The 26,809-nt window shown below is 44.1% G+C and overlaps 1 protein-coding gene across 1 annotated transcript in view; it reads left to right on the top strand.

The window, feature by feature from the left end:
- The window catches only part of SZT2 (SZT2 subunit of KICSTOR complex), a 108,162-nt gene that overhangs the window by 1,177 nt on the left and 80,176 nt on the right, over positions 1-26,809 (top strand). The window contains 17 exon segments of the mRNA XM_075832655.1: positions 6,760-6,858; positions 6,860-6,886; positions 7,633-7,806; positions 8,414-8,584; positions 8,670-8,801; positions 10,790-10,928; positions 11,018-11,124; positions 11,411-11,621; positions 12,765-12,935; positions 13,402-13,627; positions 17,274-17,403; positions 17,489-17,631; positions 19,122-19,274; positions 20,159-20,273; positions 23,690-23,895; positions 24,908-25,138; positions 26,556-26,634. Coding sequence (XP_075688770.1) covers positions 6,760-6,858; positions 6,860-6,886; positions 7,633-7,806; positions 8,414-8,584; positions 8,670-8,801; positions 10,790-10,928; positions 11,018-11,124; positions 11,411-11,621; positions 12,765-12,935; positions 13,402-13,627; positions 17,274-17,403; positions 17,489-17,631; positions 19,122-19,274; positions 20,159-20,273; positions 23,690-23,895; positions 24,908-25,138; positions 26,556-26,634 — 2,514 coding nt within the window.

The raw sequence follows: 26,809 nt of genomic DNA, 5'->3' as shown, positions 1-26,809 counted from the left end.
CGGGGGCTGCGTATGCTACTTTTGCAATCGTAATTTTACATGTGAATTTTTCTGTGAAATTTTACCTATTGGATACAATGGGGGAAAAACGTTTTGTTGAGTCACAACATAGTAGCAGAAAAATATTGCAAAACTTCTCCTGACGTTGTCCCCATATAATCAGTCACTGTCTGCCTTCCAGGAAACCATTTATAGCCCCTGATTAATATTTAATGACTAACGTGGATGTTTATCTGGGTCCAAAGTATTGAAAAAGTGTAGTGGATGTATTACCTCCTTATATCTATGGCAGAGCTAAGCAAATCAGCAGACCAGGGGCCTACATACGAAATGAGGTCACTGAGTACATACATGACATTACTTATCCTGAGTTACATCCTGTATTATACTCCAGAGCTGCACTCACTATTCTGCTGGTGGAGTCACTGTGTACATACATTACATTACTTATCCTGTACTGATCCTGAGTTACATCCTGTATTATACTCCAGAGCTGCACTCACTATTCTGCTGGTGGAGTCACTGTCTACATACATTACATTACTTATCCTGTACTGATCCTGAGTTACATCCTGTATTATACTCCAGAGCTGCACTCACTATTCTGCTGGTGGAATCACTGTGTACATACATTACTTATCCTGTACTGATCCTGAGTTACATCCTATATTATACTCCAGAGATGCACTCACTATTCTGCTGGTGGAGTCACTGTGTACATACATTACTTATCCTGTACTGATCCTGAGTTACATCCTATATTATACTCCAGAGATGCACTCACTATTCTGCTGGTGGAGTCACTGTGTACATACATTACTTATCCTGTACTGATCCTGAGTTACATCCTGTATTATACTCCAGAGCTGTACTCACTATTCTGCTGGTGGAGTCACTGTGTACATACATTACATTACTTATCCTGTACTGATCCTGAGTTACATCCTGTATTATACTCCAGAGATGCACTCACTATTCTGCTGGTGGAGTCACTGTGTACATACATTACATTACTTCTCCTGTACTGATCCTGAGTTATATCCTGTATTATACTCCAGAGCTGTACTCACTATTCTGCTGGTGGAGTCACTGTGTACATACATTACATTACTTCTCCTGTACTGATCCTGAGTTATATCCTGTATTATACTCCAGAGCTGTACTCACTATTCTGCTGGTGGAGTCACTGTGTACATACATTACTTATCCTGTACTGATCCTGAGTTACATCCTGTATTATACTCCAGAGCTGTACTCACTATTCTGCTGGTGGAGTCACTGTGTACATACATTACATTACTTATCCTGTACTGATGCTGAGTTACATCCTGTATTATACTCCAGAGCTGCACTCCACTATTCTGCTGGTGGAGTCACTGTGTACATTACATTACTTATCCTGCACTGATCCTGAGTTACATCCTGTATTATACTCCAGAGCTGCACTCACTATTCTGCTGGTGGAGTCACTGTGTACATACATTACTTATCCTGTACTGATCCTGCGTTACATCCTGTATTATACTCCAGAGCTGCACTCACTATTCTGCTGGTAGAGTCACTATGTACATACATTACTTATCCTGTACTGATCCTGAGTTACATCCTGTATAATACTCCAGAGCTGCACTCACTATTCTGTTGGTGGAGTCACTGTGTACATACATTACATTACTTATCCTGTACTGATCCTGAGTTATATCCTGTATTATACTCCAGAGCGGCACTCACTATTCTGTTGGTGGAGTCACTGTGTACATACATTACATTACTTATCCTGTACTGATCCTGAGTTATATCCTGTATTATACTCCAGAGCTGCACTCACTATTCTGCTGGTGGAGTCACTGTGTACATACATTACATTACTTATCCTGTACTGATCCTGAGTTACATCCTATATTATACTCCAGAGCTGCACTCACTATTCTGCTGGTGGAGTCACTGTGTACATTACATTACTTATCCTGCACTGATCCTGAGTTACATCCTGCATTATACTCCAGAGCTGCACTCACTATTCTGCTGGTAGAGTCACTATGTACATACATTACTTATCCTGTACTGATCCTGAGTTATATCCTGTATTATACTCCAGAGCTGCACTCACTATTCTGCTGGTGGAGTCACTGTGTACATACATTACATTACTTATCCTGTACTGATCCTGAGTTACATCCTGTATTATACTCCAGAGCTGCACTCACTATTCTGCTGGTGGAGTCACTGTGTACATTACATTACTTATCCTGCACTGATCCTGAGTTACATCCTGTATTATACTCCAGAGCTGCACTCACTATTCTGCTGGTGGAGTCACTGTGTACATTACATTACTTATCCTGCACTGATCCTGCGTTACATCCTGTATTATACTCCAGAGCTGCACTCACTATTCTGCTGGTAGAGTCACTATGTACATACATTACTTATCCTGTACTGATCCTGAGTTACATCCTGTATAATACTCCAGAGCTGCACTCACTATTCTGCTGGTGGAGTCACTGTGTAGATACATTACATTACTTCTCCTGTACTGATCCTGAGTTATATCCTGTATTATACTCCAGAGCTGCACTCACATTTCTACTGGCTTTAGAGATGATTTCTGGCTGGACTTCCCCTTTAAGCCTTACTATTCATTCCCATTAAAAGAGGCAATCACTGTCTTAGATGCTCAGGGAGACATCAGCTTTTTATTGGAAATGTTCTCATTAATTAATAAATATTTTCTAATGTTGAAACAATTATGTTTCAAAAAACAGCATTTTAATTTCTATAACATTTTCCCAAATAGTATGTTCTTATTGAGTGCCGCAGCTTCCAGTAACAGGTGAACAGCGTCCTGTAGTTCTCCTCTCCACCAGGAAGGAGCGCTGCAATTATCAGACATTTAGGCACATGCTTTGTATGTGCCATTAAAGTCAGATGGGAGTACCCCAAAAACTGTGCCCCCGCCAAAATAAAAACGAAAAAAAAAATGGCCATATATTTCATGTATAATAGTGTATTCTATTTTTCTTGTTACATTTCAGTACTACACAGTGTGCAGTGTCTGTGCAGTTTTGTGTCCACACTGTGAATGAAGCAGCTCTCACTCTCTCTATCCCAGCTGGAAGTTCCAGCACAAATGCAAACATTCAGGGCTTGTCCACACGTAGCGCAATTGCTGCGTTTTTTCTGTCCGAAAATCTCATCCACACGCTGCGTAAATATTCCGAGCAGAAACTGACCTGCGGTGCGTATTTTTCAGACCGCAACATGTCAACTCCTGCTGCGAAAGTGGAATGAATTGCTGCATTTTTTCCCAGCATTGTGGAAAACGCAGCACATATGGACGACTATTTTCTGCCGTAAAAAAACAGCAGGAAATGGTGCGTTTTGGCCGCAGCGGAAAGTCTGATACTTTCAACGGAATGGCTGAAGACATTTTCTGCAGCAATTCCGTTACGTGTGGACGAGCCCTTACAATCAGCCATGCGTCTATGTGTCCACTCCTGATGAAATCTAGAGTAATAACGGCCTCTCGCACCACACAAGCGTCAGCGAACGCTTCTGCGGTGGAAACGGAACGGGTCATTTTGCTTGTCAGTGGGCGGGGCTTCTATTTACCTTTTAAAAGATTATAAAATGTTTTGCATATTGTAATTATCATAATTTTTTTTCATGGAGGGGAGGGAAACATCCTCCTGCAAAATAAATGCATTGTTTAGCTGTGCTTTTCACTAAGAACTAGTTAAAATATAGAAGGGGTGGTCGTCAGTAACCTGGGATGTAGCCCCCATGTTGTTTAGGGGTCACTCACATAGGACTGTTGGCCAGTAGTCCTGTCCTGGCTGGCAATAACAGGAAGATGGCAGCCGTGAGGCAGGTTTCCCACTCTTGGAATAATACACCTTGTCATAAAACAATATCTTAGGGTCCTATTACACAGCCCTACGTGGGGCGTGTAAACGAGGGTCGATCAACGAGACAGCTCGTTGATCGGCGATTATTTGCTCCTTTCACACGGAGGAATGATTGGTCATGTATCAGGATGAGCCCTCGTTACTGCGATCGCTCGTCCCCATACATTATCACCATGTCGGCAGCGCGTCTCCCTGATTACACACCAAGATGTGCTGCCGACAACGATTATTTTTGATGCTGCATTAGGGTACGGCCACACGGAGCGGCACTGATATGGTCGCAACGCGGTGAAACAACCGCGCTGGCACTATGTAGGAGCGGCTGACAAATACCTCGTTAAGGGCTATTCCGGTGACATGCGCATACGCACTGCCGCTCCATTCATTCTCTATGGGAGCGCCGGAGATAGCCGAGTGCAGTGTTCTGCTTTTTCCGGCGCTGCCATAGAGAATGAATAGGGGTAAGTTTTTGTAATTTGCAAAATCGTGCGGCTGTAAAGGGTGTACTAATTCATGGCCGCGCAATTTTGCAGCTAAAGGGACGGTTTACCCGCGTTAACGTGCGGCCACTAACAGGCTGTTGGACAGCCGCACCGAACATGGTGCCGGCGCGGTTGTTAGCCGTGTTGCGACCGTGTGAGGGCCGCTCCGTGTGGCCTTACCCTTAAAGAGCAGATCAGCCAATGAACGAGTGTTTGCTCATTTGTCGGCTGATCGTTGTCCTTATTACACAGGGTAATGATCAGGAACTTTATACATTTTAGATGGCGATCCCTTAGGATATCAGCAAGTAGTTAAGAAATCCACCAAATAGTGGTTCCCCATAGTTACATTTATTATACCAGGAATACCATTTGCTGCAGATCTAACCTGATCGTACCCCACAAGTTCCCCCCTAGATAAGTTTTATTCTGTTTGCAAATGACTAAATGTTTTTATTCCACTTTTAACAAATAAGTCGGATAAGAATCTAATACCAGAACTGTTCCAGCGAGTTCCCACCTCAAGACCACTCACTGGAACCAAGAATCTTTTACTCCAAAGGGGCGATATTGATAGAGGAGACCTTCAGAAAACGTTTGACATGTCAGAAGTTTGGATTGGTGGGGATCCGAGCACTGAGACCCCCACCGATCGCTAAAACGAAACGGCAAAAGCACTGGAGTGAGCGCGGAGCCGCTTAGTCTCTGCTCGGCTTTTCTCAGAAAGCCGATGTAACGGTGTACGGGCTCAATAGAAAGTTTGTTACAAGGGCTGTCCGAGAAAAGCTGATCAGAAACTAAGCGGCTACTTGCTCACCTGAGCGCTTCTGCCGCTTTGTTTTAGCGATCGTGGCGGTCTCAGTGCTCGGACCCCCAGCGATCAAAGCTTCTGAAATGTCACTATGACATGTCAGAAGTTTTCTGAAACATTAGTTACCCTTTAACACCTAATAACTTTTTCATATAGGACCACATCCCATATAGGAAAACACACACAAGGAATATTTTTGTATAGGAGAGCGTCAAGATGCCCGGCTTCTAGCGAGGGAAAAATATTATCAGATCTATATTTATAACTCCGCTGAAGAATAAATTCAAAACATATATATTGTATCCAAAAAATACGAAAAGAAATTCGGAAGATGCACCGCCCCCCTTTCTATCTTGTGCCTGAAGTATCAACAATTGAATAGGGGGCTTTTTACCCATCCCATATCAATCTTATAATGGACTCCATAGTGGTTCATATTTTGGCCTCTAACCAAATTGGAGCATTATGTTTAGCACCTGTAATAATGCCTCGTGCACACGACCGTTGTGCCACTCGGGCCGTTTTTGACGGCATCTGAGTGCCACCCGATTGTTTTCACAGACCCATTCACTTTGACGGGTGAATCGGGTCTGTGAAAAATGGTCCGAGTCTCCGATCCGAGAAAAGATAGAACGCGTCCTGTCTTTCCTCGGATCACTGACGGGACTCGGTCGTATGGATGAGGAGTTAACCTGATTAATTCCAGCCATAAAGGAAGATTAAGTCTGCGCCAATTTTTACATTTCGGTCACATGTCTTTTAATAAAGGCGCAATATTTAATTTCACATAGTCCTGCAGATTGTCCGAGATAGTAATCCCAAGATAGACAATTTTTGGTAAAACCGGAATAGAGGTCACTTTCTAGATCTCTGATTGCTGTAAGTAAATGGAATCATTAACTGTTTACATTCAGAGGCTGCAAAACCCATGCGTGCCCAGGACTCTGTTTAATCCGCGCTGCAATTTCCGTTAATCTGCTCCGTAATAGGAACAGTATAAAGGAAAAAAACGGACCAACAGATCCGTCGCATGAAGGAAACCAACAGCGCCTGACGGAACTCATCGCCCTTAGTGGGCTCTGTCGGGTTTCCGTTATTTAAAATGACGGAATCTGAGACGGAGCCTCCAATGCAGATGTGAGTAGTGCCAAATTCTTCTTACAGCTGAGGGTTTGCTTCAACTGTACCCAGTCTAGATAATTCTCTGTGATATAAACTGCCCGAACTCCAGGCTGATACATTTTACCTGCACTGATACATTGTAACAAACTATCAGGACAGGAGAGATTTGTGCTGCTGAAACAATGGAATTGTCTAGACTGGATACAATTGTACCAAACCCTCAGTTGTGAGAAGTACTAGTACAAGAATGTTTCACTTCACTGACAGCAATTAGAGATCTTGAAAACAATAAGAAATTGGATCACAAAGTATATTAGAAAGTTCTGGATCACCCCTTTAAGCCGACATGATCTCCTTATTGACAACCCCCCCCCCCCCCCCCACAGATTTTCTCTTCGTGGCACTTTTGACATTGTCACTTGACGTTGATTTGCAGGTGGAGGAGGCCGGACAAGTCTTTCTGTTGATGAAGAAGGATTACCGCATCTCTCGCAATGTCCGCTTGGCCTGGTTCCTCAGCAACCTTCACCAGTCCAATTTCTCCTGTCCCTGAATCTGAGTTGGTAAGTGTGGGTTAAATGTGAAGGGTAGAGGGCAAGTCATTAGACCATGCGAAGCGTTAGGGCGTATTCACACGGTGCGGTCATAATGGGTTTTTTTTTTACCACAATTTTCACACTATCCAGGCAAAAACGTGCGTCATTTTACGAAAATTGCTGCAAAAACGCCATATGTGCAACTGCACTGTGTGAATACGCCTTTAGTATCTTGAGTTTGGGGATTTGCCGCTGTGGGCAAATGTTCCCTTTTCTAAAACCCTATTCACACAATGCAGCCAAAAATCATGTGTTTATTTTAAGGGCATTATTTTGATTTCCCTGTACATGAACAGAGGCTCTAACTTCAGAAACGTTTCACCCTAAATGAAAATATCCTATTAAAAAAAAAAAAAAAGTCGTTCTCTTCTATCAAGTTATTTTGTATTTAGCGGTTTTTTGCTGTCAGTGAATGGAAAGATGCTTAATTACATTCACAAGCTAAAAAGCTATCCTGACCTAGTCCTACACAGACAGCTGAGTGTTTGTTATAGTGTATCAGTCGTTGGTGAGCAAAACCTAATAACAGCACAAACCTTTCTCTGGTCCTGGTCTCCGGGTTAAAGACTCCTACCCGGATACATTTGTATAAATTCACCGACAGCAAGCAGAGATCATGGAAATGATAGGGAAATAAAAGACAACGTATGTTATAAAGTTGCAAAATGTGTTGCTGCTTATCATTTTTTTCTCCTGATCTTTGTCTCTTTTAGGGTTTACGTGGCAGCGAATTAGAAGTAGTGAGCGTCGTACCTCATGGCTGGCAGCCCGATGAGCCTGTCCGCCCTGGCCCGTTCCTTTTAGTGCCATCAACGTGGGTCACCTTCCTGGCGCGGCAGTACCGCTTCGTGATCGAGCTCGACCTCAGTCCTTCTACTGTGATTGTGGTAATTAAGGGACCGGATTATCAGATATGATGGATATTGACATTGAAGGGGTTTTCTGGGACAGTAAAATGTATGGCATTTCCTTAGGATAGGCCATTAATATCTTATGAGTGGGGGTCCGACTCCCAGCACCCCCGCCGATCACCTGTATGAAGGGGCTTCATTATTTACTCAGGCACAGCGCGGTACATTTTATTGTGGCTGTACATAATATTGCATCTCAGTCCCGTTCACTTGAGCTGATGTGACATGCAGTACCAGACACAGCCACAACCAAATGTAGGCGCTGTGTCTCTGTAAGCAACAAATGGGCGCATCTCCTTTATGTAACTGATTGGTGGAGGTGCCTGGAGCTGATCAGATATTGATGGCCTGTCCTAAGGATAGGCCATCGATATTACAGTCCTGGAAAACCCCTTTAATGGGACTTGATGGGTGCCGGATTATTAGATATTTCTGGTAAGGGTCTGTCTTCTGCTCTTGTGAAATTCAAGACCATTCTGCAGTTCTGTTCTGGAAACTATTCCGGATTATCAGATTCTGGATTATGGAATAAAGTCTGTACTTGCACCTTCTCCGTTGACGCAGATTTTCTCTCTTTCTCCAGGACGACTCCACAGAGGAGATCATTTTCGATGAGATCTTCCATTCTCTCTCCCGCTGTCTGCTGGGACTCCTCAGGCATTTTCGTATCCCAGGATCCAGCTTGGCTTTCCGGCCTGAAATCTTTGTTACCATTCAGGCATATTCCTCTATTATTGGACTGCAGACTCATCAGGTAATAATGGAAGCTATGGTCGCACTGCGCCATCATCTTTTATTCTGCAGTGCGAGTAACGTGCCGCCTTCTCTTGCTGCCTCAGGTGCTTGTTCAGGGCTGTCGATTGGACGAACAGAAGCTGCCGGCGTTTCTCCAACATGTTTACCTGCAGTTAGGCACCTTCGAGAATAAGATTGCAGAAATCCTCCAGCAACAGTATCGTCCATTTACTCAGGTGGGCATAATGGGCGTATTATTTATTATGGGTGGAGATAAGCAGCACCCAAACACATATAATGGCGCTTATCTCTTTAAAAAAAAAATCCACTGCATTGCATTAGTTCAAATCCGACCCGTCGAACCTTACTCAAAACAGATGTGAGGTCACAGCCGGCCTCTCCCCATTCACTGTGAGGAGGCAATGGGATAATATAAGTATAAAGCTATTTTATCAAATCCCTGCTGCCCCCAAACCTTACCAGACCCTCCACACATTTCATTTTCAGTGAATCCTGTTGAAATTCTGGGCATCTGCCAAAAATAATAACCAAAATAGTTTAATAAAAAGTTCTGCAACTTTCTAATAGACTTTGTTTCAATTCCTCACCATTTTCAAAATCTCTGCTTACTGTCATTAAATCAGAACAGATGTACACACGTAACAGCTGGTGGTTTGCTACAATTGTATCCAGTCTAGACTATCTTCTTTAACAGCCTGGAATCCAGACTGATACATTCTACCTGCACTGATACATTGTAGCAAACTATCAGGGCAGGAGAGAGATGTGTTCCGATGCTCGCAGAGGATTGTGTAAACGAAATACAATTTTCTGTAACAAGCCCTCAGCTGTAAGCCGTATTAGGGCCTGTTCACATCTGTGCTCGGTATTCCGTTTCTCTGTTACGTCAGAGGAGCACCACGGATGCCACAGGCGGCCGACAGAACCCATTGACTTTAATGGGTTCCATTGGCTTACAATCGGGGTGTCCGAGGTTTTACCATAAATAATAGCGCAGCATGCTGCGCTATTGTTTCTGGTATTTACGGTGGAATCTGCGACGGAGCCTCCATAGCAGATGTGAACTAGGCCTTAGGTCTGTACGGGTTTTCAGGTTCCGAATGTAAACAAGAATGTTCCCGTACACTGACAGCAAGCATGTCCCATCATTAGAGTGCTCATTATTAATATCTGCCATTACAGCTTTCCTGGAGGGTTGTCGCATATTTATCTGCCATACAGAGCAGCAATGAGGAGGCAACAAAGCAGCGGCGCATGACCAGGCAGATTTATCTGTATCCTCGCCGGCCTGGAAAAAAAAATATAGTAGCGTTAATGGCTGAAATTTCCTGTTGCAACTATTTGATACATTTTTTTTTTTTTTTTTACTCCGGATGGAATTCCCCTTTAACCCATAGGTGACCACAATCTGTATATTTACATTTCAGCTGCCAATGCCCCGTGCAGCTATGATGTAAATATATGTGGTCATGTATATGTAGAGTGCTCTGTGATTAAACCGATCCGCCCGACACATCATCAGCTCGATCCTCGTGAAAATCGGCCACATAAAATGCCAAACACAGCGCTCATAGTCAGTGTCTAGCACTGGGACCCGAATGCAAGAAGCCCCCCCCCCCCCCGCCGTGGATAGAATAGCGTAACCAACCACATTATTCCATCCAGTAAAAAACATTTAACAGAGTCCGTAATGGTGCCGGCCTGGATCGAGCAGTAAGATGGGGGAAGGGGAGGCGACCCGTATCCCAATGTTTGCCTATACAGTGGGAGAGTCACAGGTTTTCTTCTAAGGTTTACCTCTATAGTCCTCCTGACGTGTTCTTCCGACGGAAGGCTCAAAACGCAGTGTGAACAGAGTCTGATCTACATACAGAGGAATACTGGGGGGGGACACAGATCCTGTCACCGCTGCTTCCTCCAGCTACTAGGAAAACTCATCCGCACTCCTGGAGCTTCCTCTGTCGTGTGCGTCACGGACCCGTATAATAATGCATCCATATGGCAGAATATATGTCAAATCCATACACATATCATCTTCCACTTGTTTTTGTCTATCTGCTGTTACGCCTACAGTAATGATTTCTGTACACGGGTGATTTGCGTCCGTTTACAGATCCCATATACCACCTAAAGGCAGGGGGCGCCGTAGAGGTCACGTAGACGGCAGCGTGCTACTTTAATTAAACTCTGATTATTTTATTAGGATTGCATACCTCACTACGAAAACCAACATCCAGGCAGAAAGATGGGCGTTTCCATGGTCACGGCTGACATTGGATTGGTCAGTATGATACGGCAGGGGATCCTGGCTTTACAGCTGTTACCAGCCAACTCCAGCGCAGGTGAGTGCGTCTCTGTATTTATTGAATCCTGTCCTTTCATAATCGATTCCAATGAGACGAACTCCTCTGACTCTGCTGTGCTCCTATAGGAATAATCGTGATCACCGACGGCGTCACCAGTGTCCCGGACGTTGCCGTGTGCGAGACGTTATTGAATCAGCTGCGCAGCGGAACCATCGCCTGCTCCTTCGTCCAGGTAAAAGCTGCAGGGGTTAGTTTAAATGTCCGGTTTGGTCAATCCTTCTTCATTGGGTAGGTCACCAACAGTAGAATGAAGGGGGGATGGGTATGCGCGTGCTCCTGGACGCCCACAACTATTTTCAGGAAAGTGTTCCTGATACTGTAGGGAAAATGTATCAAATGACTCTGTATAGATCTCGCTGGTAGATCTGATCCTGATGGGAAAACCTTATAATGTCTGTAGAAAGGGCTTCCCTGAACCCCATCATTCATGAACATGTCTCTGTGCCCTCTTATTACAGGTCGGTGGTGTGTATTCCTACGACTGCAGCTTCGGCTACGTTCCTAACGTTGAGCTGATGAAGTTTATTGCTATGGCGACTCTGGGGTCTTACCTCTCTTCTTGTCCGGAAGTAGAAGCCGGACAGACGGACATGAATGTTTATCACAAGGCATTCTTATTGTATTCTTTTCTACGCACGGGGGAGGCCCTAAATCCTGAGTATTACTGTGGTGAGAGCCGAGTGTTTCTTGTTTTTTTGCTGTAATCTAAAACTTATCTTACCTTATAGCATAACTTCACATTTGATTACCATGTATTATACTCCGGAGCAGCACTCACTATTCTGCTGGTGCCATGTAGGTACACAGTGACTCCACCAGTAGAATAGTGAGTGCAGCTCTGGGGTATAATACAGGATGTAACTCAGGATCAGTACAGGGTAAGTAATGTAATGTATGTACACAGGGACTCCACCAGCAGAATAGTGAGTGCAGCTCTGGAGTATAATACAGGATATAACTCAGGATCAGTACAGGATAAGTAATGTAATGTATGTACACAGTGACTCCACCAGCAGAATAGTGAGTGCAGCTCTGGAGTATAATACAGGATGTAACTCAGGATCAGTACAGGATAAGTAATGTATGTACACAGTGACTCCACCAGCAGAATAGCGAGTGCAGCTCTGGAGTACAATATAGGATATAACTCAGGATCAGTACAGGATAAGTAATGTAATGTATGTACACAGTGACTCCACCAGCAGAATGGTGAGTGCAGCTCTGGAGTATAATACAGGCTATAACTCAGGATCAGTACAGGATAAGTAATGTAATGTATGTACACAGTGACTCCACCAGCAGAATAGTGAGTGCAGCTCTGGAGTATAATACAGGATGTAACTCAGGATCAGTACAGGATAAGTAATGTAATGTATGTACACAGTGACTCCACCAGCAGAATAGTGAGTGCAGCTCTGGAGTATAATACAGGATATAACTCAGGATCAGTACAGGATAAGTAATGTAATGTATGTACACAGTGACTCCACCAGCAGAATAGTGAGTGCAGCTCTGGAGTATAATACAGGGTGTAACTCAGGATCAGTACAGGATAAGTAATGTATGTACACAGTGACTCCACCAGCAGAATAGTGAGTGCAGCTCTGGAGTATAATACAGGATGTAACTGAGGATCAGTACAGGTTTTTTTTGGTAGATTCTGAATGTAAGTTAGAAAATGGTAATCAGCGTTGAATGAACTATAAATCGGAAAATAATTAGACTTCCCTTAAAGAATAATGACCATCGTCCTGTTTTAGTCTTTACAATGTCTTTATGTAGTTGATTATGAATCACATTTTATGTCCTCAGGTTCTCAGCATAAACTGTTCAATGAGCACCTGGTGTCTGCCAGCAGTAACCCTGCCCTCGCCACGCGCCGGAGGAAGCATGCAGAGAAAGAGGTGCACGCTGACATTATTAGCGTGGTGTCCGTGCGGCTCAGGGAAGGATACAGCATCCGAGAGATCCGCATTACAAAAGGTGGTTTTTACTGTCGTCGGCTTGTGCACATAATATTAGAATATAAGTTTTCTATTCGATTACTGGAGATGGGGCGTTCATTCAGGAATTTATACTGATTGTTATGTTTGGAGTCGAGAAGAAATGTGTCCCTTAAGATGAGGACAATTAGGGACTCTATATAGTATAGGGGTTTTGTTACCTTCCTCTGTGTCAACACTGCAGGATAATCGGGGGAACTAGATGGACTCATGTATTTTTTCCATCGTACTATGTCACTATTTGTTTCAACTAGATAAGCTATAATAGTGTAACTTGTGGGGTCTGGCCACTGGGACCCCTATTAGTCCTCATTTCCTATATTTACCCATGTTATTCTGATAAGGCCAATAAGATTTTCCTATACCAATGTGATAGAGCACATCTCCTAAAATAAAGAGTTATATCTGTGTGGAGCCATTTACTGACCGTGTTATCTCATTGGTAGGATTGCTGGAGGTAAAGTTGGTTCTGCTATGGAAGCACAACATGCGTGTCGAGTACCTCGCCGTAGCTCCGTGGCCCCTGGACCTCGCCAAGCGCAGCACAAGGGTAGAAGTGGTAATGGAAGGGAGCTATGATATCCTGCACGACATCAGCTGCACATTGAAAAAACCCATCACCAGCATGTATAGGACCAGTGTAATACGCCGCTTCTGGAACACTCTGCAGAGGTAAGGTAGTGACGTCACCTATAGCCAGAGGATGGGAACGCCACGCTCATCCCATTGCTTCATTTACTTAATTAGCAAATTAGAAAATCATCAACGAAGGGCAGATGTCAAAATATCATCCTCGTTTTGCAATAGGACTTGACAGGACTATAACGGGACCTGTGCCCATCGTTGTACCTTCTTTCTGGTCATGTAGTGGCAGATCTTTTCTCTAATGGGTGAGGTGGCATAAGGAGTTTGGGAAGTTAAAGGGGTTACCCAGGAAGTGAACATTTTTTGTTAGGGGCTACAGATGAAATAAATAAAACAAAAAAGTAATACTAACCTATCCTTGCCCCTGGAGATCCAGCGCTGTCACTCCGTAGGCCGACCCAATGCTTGTTTACATGCAGCGGTCACATGCTACATACAAGTGAACAAGCATCGGGACTGACGCCGGAGCGACAGCGCTGGATCGCCAGGGGCACGGATAAGTAAGTATTGCTTTTTTGTTTTTTTAATTTAATTTACAGCCCCTAAGGGGAAAAAAATCACTTCTAGGATAGCACCTTTAAGAATCTTTTGAACATCATTTTACCTTGCATAGATGACCCATAGAAGTTGTCACTGTGTACATACATGGCATTACTTATCCTGTACTAATCCTGAGTTATAGCATGTATTATACTCCAGACCTGCACTCACTATTCTGCTGGTGGAGTCACTGTGTACATACATTACATTACTTATCCTGTACTGATCCTGAGTTACATCCTGTATTATACTCCAGACCTGCACTCACTATTCTGCTGGTGGGATCATTGTGTACATACATTACATTACTTATCCTGTACTGATCCTGAGTTACATCCTGTATTATACTCCAGAGCTGCACTCACTATTCTGCTGGTGGAGTCACTGTGTACATACATTACATTACTTATCCTGTACTGATCCTGAGTTACATCCTGTATTATACTCCAGAGCTGCACTCACTATTCTGCTGGTGGAGTCACTGTGTACATACATTACATTACTTATCCTGTACTGATCCTGAGTTACATCCTGTATTATACTCCAGACCTGCACTCACTATTCTGCTGGTGGAGTCACTGTGTACATACATGACATTACTTATCCTGTACTGATCCTGAGTTATATCCTGTATTATACTCCAGACCTGCACTCACTATTCTGCTGGTGGAGTCACTGTGTACATACATTACTTACCCTATACTGATCCTGTGTTACATCCTGCATTATACTCCAGAGCTGCACTCACTATTCTGCTGGTGGAGTCACTGTGTATATACATTACATTACTAATCCTGTACTGATCCTGAGTTACATCCTGCATTATACTCCAGAGCTGCACTCACTATTCTGCTGGTGGAGTCACTGTGTACATACATTACATTACTTATCCTGTACTGATCCTGAGTTACATCCTGTATTATACTCCAGAGCTGCACTCACTATTCTGCTGGTGGAGTCACTGTGTACATACATTACATTACTTATCCTGTACTGATCCTGAGTTACATCCTGTATTATACTCCAGAGCTGCACTCACTATTCTGCTGGTGGAGTCACTGTGTACACACATTACATTACTTATCCTGTACTGATCTTGAGTTACATCCTGTATTATACTCCAGAGCTGCACTCACTATTCTGCTGGTGGGAGTCACTGTGTACATACATTACATTACTTATCCCGTACTGATCCTGAGGTACATCCTGTATTATACTCCAGAGCTGCACTCACTATTCTGCTGGTGGAGTCACTGTGTACATACATTACATTACTTATACTGTACTGATCCTGAGTTATATCCTGTATTATACTCCAGAGCTGCACTCACTATTCTGCTGGTGGAGTTACTGTGTACATACATTACATTACTTATCCTGCACTGATCCTGAGTTACATCCTGTATTATACTCCAGAGCTGCACTCACTATTCTGCTGGTGGAGTCACTGTGTACATACATTACTTATACTGTACTGATCCTGAGTTATATCCTGTATTATACTCCAGAGCTGCACTCACTATTCTGCTGGTGGAGTCACTGTGTACATACATTACTTATACTGTACTGATCCTGAGTTATATCCTGTATTATACTCCAGAGCTGCACTCACTATTCTGCTGGTGGAATCACTGTGTACATACATTACATTACTTATCCTGCACTGATCCTGAGTTACATCCTGTATTATACTCCAGAGCTGCATTCATAATTCTTCAGGCTTCATAGCTGAAATCTTCCAGGATTACCTGCTGTTCCGGTGTCTGCACTGAACTTGTTTTGGTGTTTTTATATTCTCTTAACCCCTTAATGACCGCCGATTAGCCTTTTCACGGCGGTCATTAATGGGCTTTATTCTACAGCGCCGCTATTCTATGTCGCTGCTGTAGAATAAAGTAAACAGAGCAGGGAGCCGTGAAATCTCCCTGCTCTCAGCTGCCAGAGGCAGCTGAGGGCTGGGGGCGTCCCTGCTCTGCCGGGTGAGATCGATATTAGTATCGATCTCACCCGTTTAACCCTTCAGATGCGGTGCACAATAGCGTGCACCGCATCTGAGTGGTTTTGGAGAGAGGGGGGGAGCTCCCTCTCTCCCACCGACACCCGGCGATAAAATCGCCGAGTGTCTGTGTCTTCTATGGCAGCCGGGGGTCTAATAAAGGCCCCCAGGTCTGCCTGGAGCGAATGCCTGCTAGATCATGCCGCAGGCATGACCTAGCAGATGCCTGTCCGTGTTAAACGGACAGGAAGTAATACACTGCAATACAAAAGTATTGCAGTGTATTATAATAGCGATCGGAGGATAGTGAAGTCCCCTAGTGGGACTAGTAAAAAAGTTTTATAAAGTTAATAAAAAAAAAATGAAAAACCCACTTTTTCCCCTTACAAAATGCTTTACTATTAAAAAAAAAACTACAATAAAGCAAAAAAGTTACACATATTTGGTATCGCCGCGTCCGTAACGACCCCGACTATAAAGCTGTTACATTATTTAACCCGCACGGTGAACGGCGTAAAAAATAAAATAAAAAACAATGGAAAAATTGCTGTTTTCTGTTAATCCTGACTTAAAAAAAATGTGATAAAAAGTGATCAAAAAGTCGCAGCTACTCTCAAATGGTACCAATAAAAACTGCAAGTCGTCCCGCAAAAAACAAGACCTTATACAGCTATGCCGACGCAAAAATAAAAAAGTTACAGCTCTTCGAATGTGACAATGGAAAAATGTAAAAAATGGCTTGGACATTAGGGCCCAGAATGCAAGCAGGGGGAAGGGGTTAATAGTCTTTACGCCAGGCAATGGACAGTCATTGGATTTAGGGAAACCAAACTACCCCTTGCATTATAGTAGCTCGGATAAGCTGTTAGGCGCTAGTCTGTCCACATGCTTGCTGACTGGTGTCAATAACAACCAGCTCCGTACACCAGTAGGGTATAATATCAGGGCATGCTGGGGGTTGTAGTTCTGCTACATGTGAGAGCTACAGATTACAGAGCGCTGTCTTACAGATATAGGGAACTGCGCATTAAACGTCCTCTTCAGTATTCAGCATCTCCTCCCATCAGATTTTTGTTTTGCTGAAGTTTAAGATTGTTCGAGGAGAAGTTCTTTATATTGGCGGCTCTTGTTTTGCAGCATCAGTCAGACAGATCAGATGTTGGTCCACCTGAAATCATTTGACAGCGTACCAGAGCATTTCAAAATCCCGGAGAGCACCAAGAATGGGGTTCCCCTCTTCTACATCCCCCCGGGATCCACAACCCCAGTAAGTCTCCTGGAGAGTGAAGGTGCGGGGTGTTTGGCATTTCACGTTACCGGCCAGTGTCTGTTTCTTTACGTTTCTTCTATAGGTGTTGTCCCTGCAGCACAGCGACTCCGACTCCGGTCATTCACAGTTTTCATCCTACTGGAAACCCATCCTCTCAATGGATGCCAATGTCTGGCAACGCTGGCTACACGTGCACCGCATTGTTTTACTGCTGGAGCATGACTTGTAAGTGTGATCGACGTACCGATGTGCCGGGGAGGAGAAAGCGACACCTTTTTCTTTTTGGGGTACCCCTCCCCAAGTTAAATAAATACAAATAATAAGATACGATCTTAAATGAATTATATCTATTTGTGGGAAGCGGAGTCTTGAATGTCAAATCCTTTTTTCCAAAATTAAAATTTTTCATGGAATCCCCCCCCCCCACCTTACCAATCAGAGAGGATATGAGCTTACATTTAGGGGGGGGGGTCTTTTTTTCCCCCACAGTTACACATCTAATACCCCTTGCACCTAATCAGACTATTTGCCGACTTCATGACTCGGATGTTTATTGGCATCTGGATCGCAGTCCGTTCTGGTCTCTTCAGTTCTGGGGATTGTGTGTGGACATAAGTGACGTGTGTGAACGCTGCGCATCTTCTACCTTCTTTGTTGGGAGGTATTGTGTGTCTCAGGCTCGGCTGGGGTCAGACTTTTAGCCCTAAACATGACTGTACATTTTTTACGCAGGGTTTGGCTTGGATGCAAAGTTGCATGAAGGCGCCCATGATTTTACAATGATGTTTTTAACGCATCTACTTTCATAGAATATTTGGCTATGGCGGTATAGTATCATTTTGCCATTTTATAATTCAGGATTCATTTGTGTCAAAAGTGTGAAAACTGTCACAGCAGCCAAATAGTTAGAGGGGTGTCCCCATCCCCAACATTTATGGGAAATCCATAGGATATGCCATAAATGTCCCATAAATGCGGATCCTACCTCTGGGACCCACACCTATCTATAACGGGGCCCGCTGACTCCTATCCTAACTTCTGCTGCAGCTGGCTCGCTGTTTCCGGAACTCACATTCCCGTCTATAAAACGGCGTAGCAAGACACGATTGGCTGTTTCCAGAAAACCTGGCCACCTCGTCAGTCAGTGGCCGGAACCCAGCGGCAGAAGGGAAGACCGGGGCCCTGTTATAGAGGAAGCTGCGGGTCCCAGAGGTGAGACCTGCATCTATCGGACATTAATATTGATAAGCCATAAATATCCGAGATGGGGATACGCCTTCAAGGCCTTATTCACACGAGCGTATTTCATGTCCGTGTTACGCGCGTTAAAAAAACGGACGTCACACGGACCTATGCAATTCAATGGGGCCATTCAAACATTGTGTTTTTCACGCGGCGTATGTCCGCCGCGTGAAATTCACAGCATGTCCTATGCTTGTGCGTTTTTTGCGCATCACGCAACCCATAGAAGTCAACGGGTGCGTGAAAATCGCGGACAGCACACGGACGCACATCCGTGTGTTGTCCGTGATTCACGCAACAGTTGCTAAAGAAATGATGAGAAAAAGATAAACGCCTCTTTCAAATTTTTTTTTGCTGACGTAAAAAAACACAGACGCGCACCGTACACTGAGGTCACACGGAACTGCAACGCACGCAAAACGGACACGTGGCCTAAGGAATGGACCTTTTGATCTATTTTTCCTTCTTTTTAGGCCTGTCCCCAAGCACCTCCATACTCCTGGGAACAATGGTCGCTATAGCACAGTTCTGTGTCGTATCTCACACACGGCGCTCACCTCCCTCCTGCGAGACTGGAGCAGCTTCGTGCTGGTGGAGAGTTATTCCTACGTCAAGTTAATGCTGAGGTAACCTGAATGTTTTCTTGTGCAACTTTCTAATATACTTTTGTGTTTCATTTTCTCATCCTTTTCAAGATCCATGCTTGCTGTCAGTTAATAGGAAGGTTCTTGTTTATATCTTGTAGCTGAAAACCTTTATAGACCAAATACATCTCACAGCTGAGGGTTTGTTACAGTTTTATTCAGTCTAGACAATGTGAGTTACACAGTCTGGCGTGCTGAAGTTTTTAACTCACAGAGTATTGTCTAGACTGGATACAACTGTAACAAATCCGCTGCTGTGAGAAGTATTAAAGGGGTATTCCAGTCAGAAGTTTTTTTTACCTATACACTGGATGGGTCTTACATGTTAGATTGTTGTGGGTTTTACCGCTGGGATCCCCACTGATGGCTATAAATCCACGCACTCAGCTATGAGGAGTTTGAATCAATCGTGCACCCCGTCGCTCTATTCAGGAGCTCGGCTGTATCTGCCAGTGACATATAATTTGAATGGAGCAGCAAGGTGCACGCTCGACTGCTCCTCAATTCAATCTTCTAGACACGGTCGTGCAACTGGAGGGAATGGAGGACCAGGGTCCTGTTCTATCGATCAATGAGGGTCCCAGTGGTTGGACCCTCAGCAATCTAACATTTTTATCACCTATCCATTGGATAGATGATAAATATTTCTGGCTGGCATACACCTGCATGTCTGTGCAGATTTTTTAGTCACCAAATGAAAACAATAATTTTTCCATTCACTGACAGCAAACAGAAATTGAAAATGGTGATGAATTGAAGCATAAAATATAAAAGATGAAAGTTGTAGAACTTTTCATCATACACTGCATGAACTTTAATGTGTGGATTTCTTAATTCTGTTCTATTCCTCCTTTCAATTTTCACAGCGATCCCAATCAGACCCCTTCCTCTTTCTGTGTGGTACGAATAATCTGGAAAGCCCCCTGCATGGTCCTCCGGCTGGGGTTTCCCTTGGGAACTCCTGCGAATTGCAGAATTAAGGTGAAACCAAAAATATAAAAAAAAAAATTATTAGCTCTGCTTTTTGGTCTAAGACTCTTTGGAGAAAAGCAAGCATGTGGTCTATGAAGGGTTAAGACTTTCTGCAATAGATTCATTCACTGCGCGGTTCACAGTCCCCCCAGGAGGAGACGTTTCTATGCAGCAAGTTCAGCAGAGAGATTTTATAAATGTTTCATAGTTTATGCTTAAAGGGGTTGCCCGATTTTATCTAAATTTTTCCAAATATTCTAGAAGCAGCACTCCGTGCCAACATGGCCGCTGACGGAGGGACATGTGACCAGAGCCGTCCATCAGCAGCCTCCATTGGATGTTTCCTTGCTGTGTGCAGTGTTATTCTATTACGGCTGCGGGTGGACAGGTGCGGTCACATGCCCCTCCATCAGCGTCCACGACCGGAATAAAGTGCAGGCAGTGAAGAAGATTGGAGTAATCAAGGTGGCGGCATTATACACGTGAAGGACATTAGCGCCGATCTTCTAACATCATTATATTTGTACGTTACTTTTTGTGCTGTTTCCAGCACATATGGAAAAATAAAGATAAAGTGGCCAACGTCAAGAGTAGATCCAGAGCTGCAGTCACAGTTCTGCTGGCTTATTGAAATTTCCCAGCACTCACTGCTTGTTCAGTGTCTTCACAAAGCCTGTGATTTGCATTATGGGTAGTGTCATTAATTTCATGTAGGAAAAATAACCCCCCCCCCCCCGCCATCCCGCATTATAGGAGCTTAGCTAAGATTTTAAGGGAGCGTCTGTTCACAAGCTGACTGTTTAAGCAGAATAGTAAGTTCAACTCTGGAGTATAATACAGGATGTAACTCAGGATCAGTACAGGATTAGTTATGTAATGTATGTACACAGTGACTCCACCAGCAGAATAGTGAGTGCAGCTCTGGAGTATAATACAGGATGTAACTCAGGATCAGTACAGGATAAGTAATGTAATGTATGTACACAGTGACTCCACCAGCAGAATAGTGAGTGCTGCTCTGGAGTATAATACAGGATGTAACTCAGGATCAGTACATGATAAGTAATGTATGTACACAGTGACTACACCAGCAGAATAGGGAGTGCAGCTCTGGAGTATAATACAGGATGTAACTCAGGATCAGTACAGGATAAGTAATGTAATGTATGTACACAGTGACTCCACCAGCAGAATAGTGAGTGCAGCTCTGGAGTATAATACAGGATGTAACTCAGGATCAGTACAGGATAAGTAATGTAATGTATGTACACAGTGACTCCACCAGCAGAATAGTGAGTGCTGCTCTGGAGTATAATACAGGATGTAACTCAGGATCAGTACAGGATAAGTAATGTAATGTATGTACACAGTGACTCCACCAGCAGAAAAGTGAGTGCAGCTCTGGAGTATAATACAGGATGTAACTCCGGATCAGTACAGGATAAGTAATGTAATGTATGTACACAGTGACTACCAGCAGAATAGTGAGTGCAGCTCTGGAGTATAATACAGGATATAACTCAGGATCAGTACAGGATAAGTAATGTAATGTATGAACACAGTGACTCCACCAGCAGAATAGTGAGTGCAGCTCTGGAGTATAATACAGGATATAACTCTGGATCAGTACAGGATAAGTAATGTAATGTATATACACAGTGACTCCACCAGCAGAATAGTGAGTGCAGCTCTGGAGTATTATACAGGAAGTAACTCAGGATCAGTACAGGATAAGTAATGTAATGTATGTACACAGTGACTCCACCAGCAGAATTGTGAGTGCAGCTCTGGAGTATAATACAGGATATAACTCTGGATCAGTACAGGATAAGTAATGTAATGTATGTACACAGTGACTCCACCAGCAGAATAGTGAGTGCAGCTCTGGAGTATAATACAGGATGTAACTCAGGATCAGTACAGGATAAGTAATGTAATGTATATACACAGTGACTCCACCAGCAGAATAGTGAGTGCAGCTCTGGAGTATTATACAGGATGTAACTCAGGATCAGTACAGGATAAGTAATGTAATGTATATACACAGTGACTCCACCAGCAGAATAGTGAGCGCAGCTCTGGAGTATTATACAGGATGTAACTCAGGATCAGTACAGGATAAGTAATGTATTGTATGTACACAGTGACTCCACCAGCAGAATAGTGAGTGCAGCTAGGGAGTATAATACAGGATATAACTCAGGATAAGTAATGTAATGTATATACACAGTGACTCCACCAGCAGAATAGTGAGTACAGCTCTGGAGTATAGTACAAGATGTAACTCAGGATCAGTACAGGAGTAGTAATGTAATGTATGTACACAGTGACTCCACCAGCAGAATAGTGAGTGCAGCTCTGGAGTAGAACACAGGATGTAACTCAGGATCAGTACAGGATAAGTAATGTAATGTATGTACACAGTGACTCCACCAGCAGAATAGTGAGTGCAGCTCTGGAGTATAATACAGGATGTAACTCAGGATCAGTACAGGATAAGTAATGTAATGTATGTACACAGTGACTCCACCAGCAGAATAGTGAGTGCAGCTCTGGAGTATTATACAGGATGTAACTCAGGATCAGTACAGGATAAGTAATGTAATGTATGTACATAGTGACTCCACCAGCAGAATAGTGAGTGCTGCTCTGGAGTATAATACAGGATGCAACTCAGGATCAGTACAGGATAAGTAATGTAATGTATGTATACAGTGACTCCACCAGCAGAAAAGTGAGTGCAGCTCTGGAGTATAATACAGGATATAACTCAGGATCAGTACAGGATAAGTAATGTAATGTATGTACACAGTGATTCCACCAGCAGAATAGTGAGTGCAGCTCTGGAGTATAATACAGGATGCAACTCAGGATCAGTACAGGATAAGTAATGTAATGTATGTATACAGTGACTCCACCAGCAGAAAAGTGAGTGCAGCTCTGGAGTATAATACAGGATATAACTCAGGATCAGTACAGGATAAGTAATGTAATGTATGTACACAGTGACTCCACCACCAGAATAGTGAGTGCAGCTCTGGAGTATAATACAGGATGTAACTCAGGATCAGTACAGGATAAGTAATGTAATGTATGTACGCAGTGACTCCACCACCAGAATAGTGAGTGCAGCTCTGGAGTATAACCCAGGATGTAACTCAGGATCAGTACAGGATAAGTAATGTAATGTATGTACACAGTGACTCCACCAGCAGAATAGTGAGTGCAGCTCTGGAGTATAATACTTAGCATTGGTGGAAGTCAGTCGGGTCCTCACTGTTCCGGCTGTTGTGGGGCATCCAGTAAATAAGACATAAAACTTTTATGTGGAAAAAGCCCTTTAAAGTCCTGTGTAGAGAATATTTTCATTCTTAGAAAAACTATAGCTATTCCTTGAGATAAATGACCGGATATAAACCTCACAGATCGTGGAGGAGCTGAGAGACCGGATCCTTCTGCTGCGATTCCCCCACAGGGTGCAGAGCAAAGAGACCACCCCTCGGGTCAAGAGAAAGATGTTTGGGGTCAGCTCTCCCTCCAAATCCCCTCCTCCGCAGGTCGCACCTCCTGCCTTCTCTGACCGCTGCTGCCTGGTCTTGCTGCACAAACCCCTGGAGAAGCTGCTCATCAAGTGAGTGCAGACGCCGGATAATAATGTGTGGAATCAGATAGTAATGACTTCTGTCTCCTCTAGATTTCCACTTACAGTCAAAGAAATTGGAAATAAAATTGGGGGATCTATGTTTCCCGGCTAGCAGAGATTTCAGGAGCCTGCTCCCGTATGATGGGGTTGTCTGTGATGAAATAACCCTTAGTTTTCAGCTATCCAGTTTTATGTTAATAAATTCTCATTGTATAATGAAATGTTATTAAGATCTACTTGCCATCAGTGAATGAAATTGGGTTTTTATTTTATTCCCTGACAGCAAGCAGACATTTTTAAAATGGTGAGGAATTAAACACAACGTATGTTAGAAAGTTGCAGAAATGTTAATTATACGGTGATCTTGCTTTATTTACACTGGACGAGGCTTTTAGAAGTTTGCCACGCTGAGGAATAACCGGTTACATTTTAGGGATTTTCTGGCTTCGTTGTATAATAAAAGTTCTGCAACTTTCTAATCTACTTTCTTGAGATTTTCAAAATCTTTGCTGCTTGTCGGTAAATAGAAACATTCTCTCATAGATCCAAAGGCTGAAAACCCATACAGGCCTAATGCCTTGTGAGCTAAATACATCAGCAGCGCAAATCTCTTTTCCGTCTTGAAGGTTTGCCACAATGTATCAGTGCAGGTAAAATGTATCCGCCTGGAGTGCAGGCTTTTTTTGCTCACAGAGGATTGTCTAGACTCAATTTATCTGCAGCAGTGAGAAGTATTAGGTCCGTACTGGTTTTCTGACTTTGGAGGTGAACAAGTTTTTGTTTTTTCCGTTCACTGACAGCAAGTAGTAATCTGGAAAAGGGTGAGGATTGAAACGCAAAGTATATTAGAAAGTTTCAGAAGTTTTTATTATACAATTATTAGACTTCATTTACATAAGACAGGACGATCCCTTTAATGCCAGGCAAGTTCTGACCCCAGACCCCTAATAACTCCAAACCACTTACATTTCTCAGTCACCGCTCTCTTTTCTTCTCCCAGGTATGACAAGCTTCCTCTGGACTACAGGACGCCATTCATCCTGAACTTGGAGAGCCTGGCACAACACACGTCTGTACCTGGACCTCTGATTACCAATCGCTCGGCCTCCTCCACCCTGGCCTCCTTATCCCGCTACTTCTATCATCAAAGATGGATCTGGTCTGTGCAGTCAGGCTTGACGACCGCTGTACCCACAACTGCCATGGCACATATCCTGTCCACCCTGACCGAGTACGTTTCTGGATCTGAGCGTTTTAAAATGAACTTTATTACCTTTAAAATGGACTTTACAGCCCAAAATTGTCATTTCATTCCCATTGGTCCAGAATCATCATGTATAGTTAGGGCTTATTCACACGAACAGGTGTTAAATCGGCCGTGAAAAACAAACAGCTGTTTTTCACTGCCGATTTGCAACCGTGCGGGACCAGAGTTCACAGATCCGTGACTGGAGCTATCCCTGATGTGACTGGAGCTATCCCTGATGTGACTGGAGCTATCCCTGATGTGACTGGAGCTATCCCTGATGTGACGGGAGCTATCCCTGATGTGACGGGAGCTATCCCTGATGTGACGGGAGCTATCCCTGATGTGACGGGAGCTATGCCTGATGTGACGGGAGCTATGCCTGATGTGACGGGAGCTATCCCTGATGTGACGGGAGCTATCCCTGATGTGACGGGAGCTATCCCTGATGTGACGGGAGCTATCCCTGATGTGACTGGAGCTATCCCTGATGTGACGGGAGCTATCCCTGATGTGACGGGAGCTATCCCTGATGTGACGGGAGCTATCCCTGATGTTTCGGGAGCTGTCCCTGATGTGACGGGAGCTATCCCTGATGTGACGGGAGCTATCCCTGATGTGACGGGAGCTATCCCTGATGTGACGGGAGCTATGCCTGATGTGACGGGAGCTATGCCTGATGTGACGGGAGCTATGCCTGATGTGACGGGAGCTGTGCCTGATGTGACGGGAGCTGTGCCTGATGTGACGGGAGCTGTGCCTGATGTGACGGGAGCTGTCCCTGATGTGACGGGAGCTATCCCTGATGTGACGGGAGCTATGCCTGATGTGACGGGAGCTATGCCTGATGTGACGGGAGCTATGCCTGATGTGACGGGAGCTATGCCTGATGTGACGGGAGCTATGCCTGATGTGACGGGAGCTATGCCTGATGTGACGGGAGCTATGCCTGATGTGACGGGAGCTATGCCTGATGTGACGGGAGCTGTCCCTGATGTGACGGGAGCTGTCCCTGATGTGACGGGAGCTATCCCTGATGTGACGGGAGCTATCCCTGATCTGACGGGAGCTGTCCCTGATCTGACGGGAGCTGTCCCTGATCTGACGGGAGCTGTCCCTGATCTGACGGGAGCTGTCCCTGATCTGACGGGAGCTGTCCCTGATCTGACGGGAGCTGTCCCTGATCTGACGGGAGCTGTCCCTGATCTGACGGGAGCTGTCCCTGATATGACGGGAGCTATCCCTGAATGCTCCTTTCCTGACAAGCTTTCCAAGCAGAAAAAATATTGCAACTCTCTGGATTGGGGAGAACCTTTACATGGATGGATCGTATTCTGATAAACTGGTATATTACAGATGCAGCGCCTTAATGCTGGTCCTTATTGTCCTATTATTTTGCCAGGATCCGACTCTCTGAAGGTTTCCATTTTGCATCAAGTGGAGAAGGAATCATTAACATGGTCTTAGAGGTCCCCATTCAGGTGAGCGTCTTATCTTATCCCGTCCATAGACCTGTTTCGTGGATCTCTAGCAGCTCTGACTGCCCCGAAAACATGTGTGTTCAGCTCACTATTCTAATAGGGGGAGTGAGACAAGCGGCTTCTAGACACCTCCGTAGCTGCTCATCTCTTTGGGAAACAAAGGACTCGGAAATCC

Source organism: Rhinoderma darwinii, chromosome 7 (genome assembly GCF_050947455.1).
Source record: "Rhinoderma darwinii isolate aRhiDar2 chromosome 7, aRhiDar2.hap1, whole genome shotgun sequence".
NCBI lineage: Eukaryota > Metazoa > Chordata > Amphibia > Anura > Rhinodermatidae > Rhinoderma > Rhinoderma darwinii.
Note: the sequence above shows the minus strand (reverse complement) of the source record. Positions and strands in the feature narration are given on the sequence as shown.